This window comes from Xyrauchen texanus, chromosome 1 (assembly GCF_025860055.1).
Source record: "Xyrauchen texanus isolate HMW12.3.18 chromosome 1, RBS_HiC_50CHRs, whole genome shotgun sequence".
NCBI classification, from domain to species: Eukaryota; Metazoa; Chordata; class Actinopteri; order Cypriniformes; family Catostomidae; genus Xyrauchen; species Xyrauchen texanus.
The window spans coordinates 33,693,959-33,707,808 of NC_068276.1; the positions used below are offsets into that span (position 1 = coordinate 33,693,959).

General features: G+C 37.8%; 1 protein-coding gene across 7 annotated transcripts in view; it reads left to right on the forward strand.

The window, feature by feature from the left end:
- LOC127651140 (chromodomain-helicase-DNA-binding protein 9-like) overlaps window positions 1-13,850 on the forward strand; it is a 116,410-nt gene that overhangs the window by 70,829 nt on the left and 31,731 nt on the right. For all 7 annotated transcript variants that reach the window (XR_007971537.1, XM_052136875.1, XM_052136984.1 and 4 more), the window contains 3 exons: window positions 10,190-10,298; window positions 13,260-13,406; window positions 13,568-13,636. Coding sequence is in view for 6 of the 7 variants with exons in the window: in XM_052136875.1 (XP_051992835.1) it covers window positions 10,190-10,298; window positions 13,260-13,406; window positions 13,568-13,636 (325 nt within the window). In the remaining variant the exon portion in view is untranslated. The remainder of the gene's footprint in view (window positions 1-10,189; window positions 10,299-13,259; window positions 13,407-13,567; window positions 13,637-13,850) is intronic.

Consider the following 13,850-nt stretch of genomic DNA (forward strand, 5'->3'; position numbering starts at 1 on the left):
TGATAACCGTCAATTTTCAAACCGTGGTATACCGTGAAACCGGTATACCACTGCAACCCTAGTTCTGTATATGTATATGAATCAAACTCTGAAATTCAGACAGTGACAACCACAAACTGTCTGCCCCAGCAGCGAGAACCCGAAAAAAAAAAAAATGTATGTGCACTTGAGTGCCCGTGAAGGAGATCACACAGTTCACGAACAACCGTCTTCCATCACACAACTCAACCATGAAATACTTAGTTTATATAGGGAGGAAACGCACTGCACATTTGTGCGCCCCATCAACAATCAGCTCACCTGATTACCGCACATCTGAGAGTGATTAAGAGAGAGGGTGAGAGAGAAAAAAACAACACGCACACTACATACATACATACAAACAATACTTCCAAGAAGGCCATCACAGTGGGGGACACGGAAAAGAGCTCGAGCTACAGCAAATCTGCTGACACTAAACGACACTGATAACAGCCGCAATGTACACTTATCATAACATTCAAATCAACCCAATCCAGTGCCGGATCGCCAATCAAAACACAAACAGATGAAACAGAAACTCCCACACAAGAACTGGAGATGTTTCATCTGGATTATACACCTACCTGACGAAAGCTACTTCAAAAAGCGGTGAGGACACGTATCACCCGTCTCAGCCATCTCAACCCATAACTGACAGCGATGTATCTAATAATCATTCAGTGAATACTGAGAAATTAATCTATTACCTCTTTTTCCATGTATTTGTCCATGTGGTCATTGTTGAAGTAAACTCATCAACCCGTGAGAGCCCAAACACTGTACACGCAAAGCAATAGTAGGTAGGTGTAACAAGGTTAAAAATGGGCGAGGAGGAGGTCACCGGCTGAGCGGTCAAAGTAATATTTAATTTAAACAAAAAGACACAAACAAAAATACACACACAACAGCTGTGTGTGGCTCTCTCTCTCCCAAACTGCCACATCCGGCTGCATTTATCCCTCTCCTCGGCTGATTAGCCCAATTGGGGGCCAGGCATGCATAGTCACGGTCCCGCCCCGCCCTCCTCCTCGTCATAGTAGGCAATTGGTCGATGCTGTGATTGGCTGCTGCTGTTAAAAATCCCGGGATGTAAATGTAAATGTACATCTCATATTTGGAGGCTCTTATGTTACAACACTGCCGAGAAAGTGATGCAGATTATTAATTTATTTAATTATTCATGATTGACATGATGACTACAATCATGTCAACTGTATCTGGGAAAAATGTTGTATTGTTATCTCAAAGCAAGTTATGGCATTTGGAACCAAGGTAGCCTTTTTTATCAAAAGTCCCAAAAACCTCTCCAAACAGTGATCCAAGCGTTTTACTGAACCTTAGAACTACTTGCATTTGTAAATACCACAATAAACCAGAAACATAATTACATAAAATAAGTAACAAGTTATAAGATCCAGCACTGTTTCAGTTGTGCGCATGGTAAAACAAGACATGTTAATCTAAGCGATCAGTCCAATCCAAGCTATAAAATAGTGGCTGATTGGTCTTTACACATCATCCTTTCCCACCATACCCACCCACATACCTGAGATCAGAGATAATCTTATTATTGGTTTAAGAGGTTAATCAAGTTTGCTGTTTGTTAGCTATAAATGAACACATTAGCTGGTATGTTGTATTTTATTAATTTAATGTTGAACAGGTTAGATCTTTTAATTAAAAATTCTATAAGTTGATAAATGTAATTTTTTTCAATCATCTAATTATTTAACACCTAAAATATGATGCTTGTAAGTGTTTGCTTCAGCCGGTGGAAGGCATGGGACAAGTGTATGTGTGCACATGATCAGGATGGTACCACCACTGCCTCATTTTGTGTGTGTGTGTGTGTGTGTGTGTGTGTGTGTGAGAGAGAGTGCGAGTGAGAGGGCGAAAAAAGAGATAGATAGCAAATTTAAGCAGAATAAATGCATTGTATAATGTGTTTGCTTACATTTGAATTTTGACAGTTTTAAGTTTGACTTAACAGGCATTCCAGTTTTTTTATTTATTTATTTATTTATTTATTTATTTTTAATCATCCATTGTGTGAAATATTTAAGTCTAATCAGTTAGAAAATACATTGCACACTATTCCAGTCTGTGCTGAGTTTGGTGGTTGTAGCTTGAAAGCTCTAAGAGTTATTTTTGTTCACACATCCTCCATGAGTGGGGTGTGAGCGAGGCGTGAGTGGCGCGTTTTCATTTCGGCAGCCATATAAACAGATTACACCGTTCCCACTGCAAGAATCTCAGAAGCATCCCAGACACGGCAGTTTCGCCATTGAGCCTATTATTGCTACGTGGCTCACGTTCAGCTCAGCGGCTCTGGATGCTGTACAACACTAAAATAATCAGGAGATTATAGAAAAGACACAAGCAAATTGAAATTATTCAAGACCGAAACTATAGTACACTACAATTAATATGTCTGCATGCAAGTAAACTCAATAAAACATCTTAATAAAGGAAAGAATTAATAAACTGCCGGACATTTTGCCATTCTGAGTGTACAGTTTAGACACAACATTAACCAAATATACAATTAACCAATCACAAAAGTGTGCTGATAAAGATGAAGTGCACGTGATTGCCCTCTGTGGTCCTTGAAGCAGCAATAACCTCAGCTTATTAAAGAAAATAAATTTGGCCTAGGTCCCCATAGATAACTTGATTTTCTGCACAGAGGTGATGCTGTTTCTCGCGGAAGAAACGCGGCCAATGTGAACGTACACCGCAAAGGCCCTCTCACACCTTGCTCACGCCCACTCATATAATAAAGCATGTACTGCAAAATGTTTGTACTGTATAGTATTGGTAAATCCTTAGTAATTAGTACTTGAAAATGAAAGCAACTTTTAATTTAAATATCTAATGGTTGACACTACCATTGCAAAGTTCAACATACTGCCCCTATGCTGAAGATCACATCTTTTGTTTTTTTTGGAAGTTGTTGAAATCTAGGAGTTGTGTGGTGTGTATTTTTGCTGCCTTTAACTAGTGTCAGAACCCACGAGCAGTTTTGTGGGTGAAGTCTTGCTTTTAAATGATTATAAGAAAGCAGCTTTAACCTAGAAGTCTTGCAGGTTTGTGGTCCTAAGGACTAATTTTCTGTACGGGTATGGGTATTCACAAAACTATACAAACAGAATAGCAACAATCACAAGTTTTCTGTGGGGTGAATTAAAAAATTAGGCCTAACTCACACCATCATGATAAAGGAACAAACAGGAGCTAAACAGAATCTGCTGTTCTCCCATGTCGTTTGTCATGGTTAATGATGTTTGTACTAGATGTACTGCAAATGTAAAAAAAATTCTCACACAGACAGCCCTCTCTGGTGAGTTTTAATAGATCATAAGGCTGGACCAAACATGCAGAGCTTTATGACATCATGATGTCATGTGATCTGTGTTAATATAGGACTGAATGGAAGAACGTCACATGAGCTTTCTAGGTCGTATGCATTATGGTAAGGTCATTGCAAAATGTGTGCTACAATGTTGCTCAGCTCTTTCAGCTCATTTTAGGTTCAGACTAGATTATGCATTTTTCCTAAGTCTGCACACTGTCCGGTAGTCCATGGCTAGGATTGTGAAGCTAGCATGAAAATGTTTAGCATTCCCGCTGAGCTTGTAAATGCTGTGTGTTTAATTTCTTCTGTGTCTTGTTCATCTTGCTTAATGGATTAGCAATCTGACTGACCTAGTTACTTCGGCAGTAACGGCAAGACAAACAGTAGGCGTATATTCAGAATCAACGGCTCACTAGACGATTTCTTTGCTTGTTTAAGACACAATTTGTTGCAGCTTTTATGCAGTATGCTTGTTTGTAAATACTCAGATATGAGAGACAGGTTTGCAATCCATATTTTATTGTATGCAGGCTATTGACTTATTGTTCTCCTCCCTGTAGAGTTCTGTACTTGAGAGAGGTTACCTATCTGGTTTGATGATGTTTTATTGAGCTTGTTTTGCAGTTTAAGTATTGTGAACAGGATGACAGCTGACTGCATTATGTGCTACGTTCTTCCTGCTCTGGCCCAGAAGTTTCTGTCTTCAGTTGCCTTTTGGCAAACTCCAGGCTGGTGGTCATGTATCTTTTACTGAGGAGTGGCTTCCGTCTAGCCACTCTACCATACAGGCCTGATTGGTGGAGTGCTGCAGAGATTGTTGTTCTTCTGGAAGGTTCTCCTCTCTCCACAGAGAAATGCCGGTGCTCTGTCAGAGTGACCATCAGGTACTTGGTCACCTCCCTGACTAAGGCCCTTCTCCCCCGATCCCTCAGTTTGGTCAGGCGGCCAGCTCTAGGAAGAGTCACAGTGGTTCCAAACTTCCATTTACGGATGATGGAAGCCACCGTTTCTGTACCCTTCCCCAGATCTGTGCCTCGATACAATCCTGTCTTGGAGGTCTACAGACAATTCCTTGGACTTCATGGCTCGGTTTGTGCTCTGACATGCACTGTTAACTGTGGGACCTTATATAAACAGGTGTGTGCCTCTCCAAATCATGTCCAATCAACTGAATTTACCACAGGTGGACTCCAATCAAGTTGTAGAAACATCTCAAGGATGATCAGTGGAAACAGGATGCACCTGAGCTAAATTTTGAGTGTCATGGCAAAGGCTGTGAATACTTATGTACATGTGAGTTTCTTTGTTTTTTATTTTTAATAAATTTGCAAATATTTCAAACAAACTTCTTTCATGTTGTCATTATGGGGTATTGTTTGTAGAATTATGAGGAAAATAATGAATATAATCAATTTTGGAATAAGGCTGTAACATAACAAAATGTGGAAAAAGCGAAGTTCTTCAAATACAGTATTCATGGACATGCTAAATTTGATCATCAAAAGCAATTCTAATCTTTCCTTTACCATAACATTCTATATCACTAGATAATTTGTGTTAATTTCATGCTAAGCAGTTCTCTAATAAAGGTAATAACTGTCTTTTAGAAATAATGTGAAACATATTTTGTCATTTAGCAGACAATTTTATCTAAAGCAAATTACAAATAAGAAATATAGCAAGCAATTTGTCCCACAAAAGTCAACAATATCTGCAGTAACACACTGCCAGTATCTCAGAGTAGCTGCCGTAGTGTAGAAGCTAACGCAAAGAAAGAGACACACAAGAAACGTTTGTAATATGAACGTTTATGTAATAAAAATAAAAAATCCTTTCCTTGTCTGCAAGTCACGGCTTGCAGCACTAACAGCTTCTTTGATTGTAGGAGATACGAGCGATCTAATAATCCCGACATTTCCACTTATGAAATAATTGTGAATCTCACGTAGACAACAACACGTCTGGATAAATCACTTCTGGCAAACCTTTGATGTTTTTAAAACAAATGTGTTTACTCAGTCTTATTCAAAGGATCCAGTAATGACACCTCATTGTTTATTTTCACTTTTGCACACATCTTGTTTGTTCTTTTAGCTAGACTCTAAAAGTACACTCTATTCTTTTTAATTTGACAGTTCTGGGTTATAAAAATGCAGCGACCGGAAATACTTCAGGGTCAGACATACCCAGTAGCATTCTAATTCCTTTGTTATTGTTTGCATCCTTGATATGTTCTATAGCAATTCACTTTTATGCACTGACAAAATTATTAGAAACAGGAGTTATGACATTGAAAATGTAAAATCACACTTGTTTTTTATTAAATAATTCCATCCAACAAATTTACAATGAAATTACAAAAAACAACCAATTTAACCAGTGTTACATATCACACCAAAATGGTGTTACTATGCACAAAATAAACATAAGTGACCTTTGTTTTTTCATTTTCTTTTCCCAAAAACACAAGTATTGTGATCAGTGTTGAATCCGCACTTGAATATCTTTTTAACTGCCTGCTCAACCCCAAAACTCAAGTCAACTCCCTTTTGTCAAGACAATATGTTGTATGGACTGTTAAGTTGTAGACTGCCGCAGGCTTCACTTTTCACAATTGTGTACGACGCAGCACCACAACTCTCTGGTTTCATTGGTGTGACAGGGCGGAGGGCAGAGCCGGGTGGTGATTCTGCACACCCGGTCCCTTATCAGGCTAATTAAGCCTCTGAGAGGGATAAAGGCAGACTGCGAATGGTGGTGCAACAGAGAGAGATTGTTTACGGTCAGCTGACTGTCGTGTGTTTATGTTTGTGTCTTTTGTTTAAGTTTATCATTAAAACTATTATTTATATCGTCAAGCTGGTTCTTGCCTTCTCCTATCCCTTATTCCCTTTACAATTGGTTTCTTTAGCGATTAGCCAGATTTATTTACCATCAACATAAGGCCGTATAGACTAGTAGAGTAATGAAATGCATCTCAAATCGCACACTTCTTTACTATTCTGAGCAATTTTGTAGTGTAAGTAGTTTGAGTAGTATGTTCACACTGAAAATGCAATGAAAAGAAGTGGACTAAAAGTACCTGGATTTTTAAGTTCTTCAGCCTAAAAAACGGAGCGTGGAATGTTGGACATTTCATTGGGTCATGATTACAGAGGTGGGTGTTTGTTTCATAATTGGAAGGATTGGTGTCTTTTGAGCCTGCGGTGAAGAGCAAAGCCAGAAACCTACTGACCTGCTTTGCACAAAACAGCATGCCTCAGCCAACAGCTGCCATTAGAACTGACCATGTGACCTCAGAGTATCACATAGACGCACACAGAGAGAGAGCGAGAGAGAGTTTCAATGCAGTCAGTCATTTACAAGTGGACAGTCAGGCACGTGCTGAGAGTTTGATAGAGAGATAGAGTCAGAATGTTTATAGAGAGATTGGATTACAATGAAATTATTATTATTATATGGAATCAGAGTGCATGTCCTCCATTTACTGTAGTCATGGTTTTCAATCTTATATTTATTGGTTACACTGTGATGTTTAAGGGTGTGTTGAGCTTTCTATTCCTCTGGTGTGTTTTCAGCTGCAATGATGGTTTAAACAAGGAAGGCATCCATGTGTTTGTAAGACCATTTTTAGAAATGAATAAGTGTGTGTGCACATACAGTATATGTAGACTAGGTTATAACCCTGAAATAGTAATTCAGCTTACTCTGTGTCTGCTGCTGAAAACCTTCTGCTCTCTTCCGATGTGTGTTATTGTATCTGTCTTGTCTCTGATTCATATGTGGCCTTTAAGTAATGGTGCACTTGCAGTGCTGAATCAGAAAAAATAAAATAAAATAGGAGACAAATAAACACACACACACACACAGCTAAATCTGCATATTTGTTTTTAAACCTTTACAAACCACCCAGTAATCAAACATATACAGTAGTGGAAACTATGTTGTAGTAAGTGTGTACAGAAGTTGTTTTTGAGTTGATTTAAATCATATTTGGATTACCTCAAAACACACAAGTTTGTTGCTTGACAAAGTACAGCAATTAAACTAATGTGATTAAATTCCTAACAAGTTAACAAGTTAGGCTTTATCAAATGATCATATCAAAATTATAATCTCATTTGAACTAAAGAGTATGCATGTTCTAGACATTTATCACATGCTGTTTCAAAGCATTTGTGTGCGTGCGTGTGTTCTTCAATCAGTCATGCAGCTTTACAGAAATAAAATGTTGGCCACACAGGTCAGTTGGCTGGTAAATTTAGGAATTGTAACATAATGCTTGGTTTAAATTGGAATGTAAGAATGATATTATGAAAACATAAAAAAGAGATACAAACAGTCAACCCATAGAAAAGATGGTCTTGTATCTTCTAACACATTTTACCTCAGTGGAATATTTACCATCAGAACTTTACTGTATCGTGACAATTGTTATTGTTTTCTGACTCCAGTACTCCTTGGGGTTCAATATGAACAGCTAAACAATTATTTTGTCATTGGGACATGTGAGCTTCTGTGTGTGAAGAGTGGAGCTCGTGTGTCACTCACAGGAAGCAACATTTCTGCTTCCACCCACACCGCCAGCTTCCCTCTCTAATAAGGTCGCTAGGCAACCAGGAAGTCACGTTGTCTCAAAGACTAGTGAAGTGTAACATCATCCAAAGGGGAGGACCCAGAATAAAAGAGAGAGTGAAAGAGTGAGGGATTGTTTGCATTGACACAGCAGATGTCCTTTTAGACAACCATATGTTGTAATAGTTTTCCAGGTACTTAGAAAGAAATTAAAGCAAAACGTACAACAATTCAGATGATTTATGGTATTTTGAGTTTTATGAACATTGTGAACATGAATTAGGTGTGTAAGCAGTGCTCAGTGGGAAACTACAGCACATTCCATTTGAAAATGAGCAACACTGTGCCCAGCTCACTCTGGCGCCAGAGCATGTGAAGTGAATGACATTACTGTCTCAAATGAGCCCATTTTATACACCTGGCACGGTTTTGAATTATGTTACTTTGTACCTTGATAACATGCCAGCAAAATTCATGTTTATAGCTGTTTATAGATTGTTGTGGCATATAAATCTTTTACGTCACATATTGCCCCTTTATGTCTTGGTTTAACTCAAGTTTGGAACTGTCTCTTCATGTAACATTAAAATATGTAAGGGATACTTTGGTCTAGGGATGTCCCGATCAGCTTTTTTGGCCCCCGATCCGATATTTAAATATTAAATATCTGCCGATACCGAGTCCAGATCCAATACTTGTATTTGCCTAGATAGTAGAGCTGTAGACTGTTTTTTTTTTTTTGTTTGTTTTGTTTACAAAATAACTAGGAAAACAAAGTAACTCAAAGATGCCTTCATCTTAATGCATTTAACTTAGTGCAGCTAGCATTTTTATAAAACTCACATATTAAATCAACTTCTACTTGAATGGTGTAATAGCTTATTTTAACTTTAATATTCAGGTATAAAAATAAATAACAAATCCACTGAGTTCTGTATGGATGAATAGAAATCTTACGTACACTTACAAATGGTGTAAACAGCTTTTACAGTAAAAATTTCTTTTACAGAAATTTTAAATTTCGCTACTCCACTTAAAAGTGGCTTAAACACTTGAACAGGCCCAAGTTCAACAATAATGAAATGGTTATTAATAGTTCTGTTGTCAATATCAAAATGCCATTGTGACATACTGGCAACCAGTAAAAACCATGAACGCATCACACTCAATTTGACATTGATTGATTGACACAGAGAGCACTCATGTTAAAGAGAGTAAAGCTAAAAGCTTTCATGATTGCTCAAACAGTCATTATCAGTCAACACAAAGTCTGATTGTCACAACTCACGTCATGTATTTTCATTTTTATTTGTTGTTTAATTCGTTTTTAAACCTGTTAGAAGCCTCTATATCCTCTTCCTGTTCACTGTGCAACAAGTCTGAATAACTACCGTAATGACTCTAGAAAATGGGAAAATTAATATTCATACAAATGCAATACACCTTTTTAAAAACAAACCGGCATATTCATCTCATTTACATCATGTCTGAAAGTTTAAATTTGTGAATGCTTAGAATTGCCAACAACTCGCCCTCAATAGGCCATTCTGTCTCATTATCTCATTATGCTTCAAGGGCTGAGAAAGTGTTCATTCATTAGAGGAGCAGTGTGTGTGTGATTTCCTGCATGCTGTAAAAAAGATCTGCCCTAAATCTGCCGATCACGGATTTAAGACGAATATCGGCTGATTGATCGGGACATCTCGACTTTGGTGTCATCATGACGAAAGCAATTTTAAGTAAGACCCTAAGTAAATTACATAAGGTATCAAAATGTGTGAATATCAAGGAATTTTCACAGAGGACCAGGTAATTATAATTACTGCAAATCACTGCTAAATTACATCCTTAAAGACACCATCATCTGTACACTTTGCTTATGGCATTTTGAAAGGGGATTCTGTTGCTCAGTTTCCCGACAGATGGCATTCTCTTCCCACAGTGCTCTTCAAGCATGTCAAAATGTAATTTTTAATTTTCTGTTTGTGTCTGTTGCCAGTAATTTCCCTATAATGAGAAGTGTCTCTTGTTGGAAAATACTTGCAAACTATGTATGATGTCACTGTTTGACTAAAAGTAGAAATTTATAAAAGATTTTGCAAGGACTGGTGAAATAGAAAGGCAATTATTAAGCTTGAGCCATCATTTCAGCTTTATGCTTTGTATTTGATTTGTTGAGTTCTAAACTGAGTTTGTGAAGTAATGTTAATATATCTCTTTGTGTTCACCCCTTGACAGGAAAATCGTTATAAAGTTTGGAAAGAAGAAGCGAAAGAAGGCCGAGTCCTCAGAAGAACTCTCTGATGACGACAGGCCACCTCGACGATCCTCTAAAGATGACGATTCTGTGAGCTTTGTTTTTTATACAAATCTATGAAATAGTCATATTCTTGGTAGCACTTTTAAGTCTAGAGATAGTTGACAAGAAAATGTACCTTATTTGTTAGCGGTGGTTTCTAGAACAGATAGCGAAATCATACAAATCATTGCTGGATGTTCTTAATTTTCCTGTTCAAAAGAGAGAGAGACCACAATATGCTGAATGAATTCCCACTCTTTATTCTGAAAGGACTAGCCTCTCATTCTCCCTAACCCCAGCCTTCGAGATATAATTATCTTCTTTAAATACCCCTGTGTTAATTAAAGCAGTGTGCTTTTGATGACTCGGTTAGCCTGTCAGAAATTAAGCCACAGCCAAGTGCCACTGATGCATTCTAGGTGTAACGCTTGAGCAACGAGGCAGACGAGGAGATGCGGATCCAAACGCAGTTTAAACTTTATTTAATTAACAAACAGGTAAACACAAAGGAACAACCCACAATGGGGAAATCAAACATAAAAAAACTGCTAACTAAACACGATGTAAACAAACAGAGGACTCGGGAAGGAAACACACACCAGGCTGACATCAAACAACGATAGACAAGGACTGAACAAAGAAACAGGGTATAAATACATAAACATGGGAAAAAGGGGCCAATGAACGAACAGAACTCAAACAAGATAACAAGGTGATTAACAGAAGCAAAAGGCAAACTAATGAGGGCAGGTGAAAACAATGACAGAAAACACGAACGCTAACAAGGGGACTATGGAGTTACATAAGGGACTAAAGTGAAAACTAAGAAATGCAAAAGTGACAAAAATGGCAAACAAAAGGGCAACAGTGAAACAAGACAGGGTATACATAACACTAGGAAACACTGTCATCGCGTGGTGGAGCGGATAGCTCTTTATTTGGATATCCTGAGATATTCTCATCCTCTCCATTTACTTTAACTCATAGACATTTAGGTCATGTTATATTTGGGAGAACAGACATGCACACACTCTCTGCTCTGTTCTCGTTTATTGAAGGGACCCCCGCTGGGGGCACCTCTGATTTGCAGTGTGACAAATAAACTTTTACTTGTGCAGATATTCTTCTCTTCTTTTAGTCACACAACACCACTTATTTACTCATGTACTGTACACACACGTAAAGTCGTAATAATTCATAAACATAATTCATGTTTTTGGTCTATAGAATTGTGGGAATCCTGTACCACTCTTGGGACCTTACTGTCCATTACTAGTACCATCAGTGAGAAAAATCCCCAAAAGTGAACTAAATCTAACAAAACCTCCCTTAGGAGGTATTCATAACCTCCTCAGTTGGAAAATCGATTCATATATAAAGCAACAGTTTTTTTGTTTGTTGTTGTTTTTCTAATGGGGCGTTCACACCAAAAGCATCCTGCACTTAAGAAAGCTAGATGCAGTGCCACAAATAGAACAGAACGTCGAGATACATTTTTAACCGTTTTTTAAATTATGTTGAAAAGAGCATTCTGTGTTAGGGATGCCACTGTGTACGTTTTTTTTTTTTTTTCACTTTGTTTTTGACAAAAACAATTACGGTTAACCGGCTTTACAATCATTTGTAAATGTTCTTATTATGCAATAGCACTGAGGCAAACATTTTATATCATATCACAATTGGACGCATTTCTTTGGGATATATGGATGCTAAGCGCAGTCCCACAATAGGAAATCTGATAAACATACAACAAATTAGTAGGAGTATATAATAAGAGATGCTCCAACATAGGGCACATCACTGCTTATGTGCAATATGAAACAGACAGTTTCTTAAAAATACTGTCCTTAATCTGTCCATAACACCTCACAAATAAACCTTTGGACTATTCATAATAAAGGGAACATTGTTTACAGCAGGTGATTTAAAATCTGATAATGACTAAAAGGAACATTGTGAATGTGGTGAATTTGTACACAAGCAATGCTTTAAAATGTGAGGACGATTTAAGGCACGACTTCTCAAAATTTTACCATACTGATAGTAACTACATGCAAATTACTGTGCACTGTCAGCATGCTTAAACTTACCAAAAAGTTGCATCTCTCAATTAATTCCTTTAAGAGCACCACAGCTTAAAATATTCAACTCACTAGTTGTTGGATGACTAGTGGAAAATCCTGTCCCATTTGTAGGATGTTTACCATTATATGACTTCTGTCTGCATGTTTCACATATGTTGTCTTCAGTAATCCTGAAGTCATTCAGAGGCTCCCAAACAGCAGATTGAAGTCGCATTTCTGTGGTTATTAGTCTGGTAGATTTAATTCCTCTGTTATATTTTGGAGTTCATGTGTAGCCCCAATTTCATGTGAATTGAAAGTTCACATTCAGTCCGCGAAACATGGCTAACCACCACGCAGACACTGTCCGTAACCGTAGAAACAGCTGCTCCAACCACCTAGCCACAAGCACAAGAGATATGCTTACACCAAAAAACTATTTAATTTATGTGAAAATAGATTCTAAATTCTTACAGTTAAATTAACGTGACATTTCTAATTGCGGATGATAGTGTAAGCATATAATATTGACATCCCAATTGTGTGTGAACGACCCCTAAAAAAGCAGTTTTCTTTTAGGGGTAGGGTTATCGTTTTGGGTTGGGCTTAGTCGATAGTCATTTTCATAATTAGCTTTATATAAAAATGATAGACATTTATGCTGCCCAACAAAGGCTAAATGCAGTAACTACGCCAACACTGAAAGTGAGGAATATGGAATAAATTTTATAGACACTGTCTTCTCTGAATTTGAGCATAGTTCAGTTGAACCCATTTGTCAAAGGACAGATCATTGTCTAAGAGAACCGATTTCAGTCATAACTCAATTTTGACAAAGTGTAGTTACTGAGTTTTACCTTTGCATGTCAGTACGGTATGTTGTTATTTAAATAGCTAAGTAAATGTGTGTGCGTGTGTGTGTGTGCATGTGCGCGCACGCTCGCAGAAACGGCGTTCTAACCGGAAGGTTAAGAGGAAGAAGTACGAGGAAGACGGTGAGGCTCGACTGTCTGAGGAAGAAATGAAGGTTGTTGTCAAAGCCAAAAAGAGCAACTCCAATTCTCATAAAGAGCCTGCAGTACAACTGTTTGTGGTAAGAACATCAATCACACTGCAGTTTCAACACACAGACACGTCTGTCATGATTTAGCAGTTATCTGTCATTCAAGAGAAATGTATCCTTTCATGAGTGAGAGAGAGTTTGTGTGTTGTGTCTGAAGAGATGTGCTGATGTTTGTGTTTGTGATGTTAAAGGAGAACCCAAGTGAGGAAGACGCTGCAGTGGTTGATAAAATCATGGCATCTCGTGTGGTGAAAAAAGAGGTAACAGTTCCTGACTCTCTCTGTCTCATTATGTGTTTTTCTGGATATTCTTTAGAGCTCATGCAGTTTATTTTTGTATTAGGAATTAAAGGATGGAATTATGAGCTACAGTACAGGAATGAAGACAATAAGGGACATTGTGAATATGATTAATCTAAATTTCAAACATTGTGAAACAAAGTTGTGTATTGCATGCTTTCCTTGTTTCCAGTAA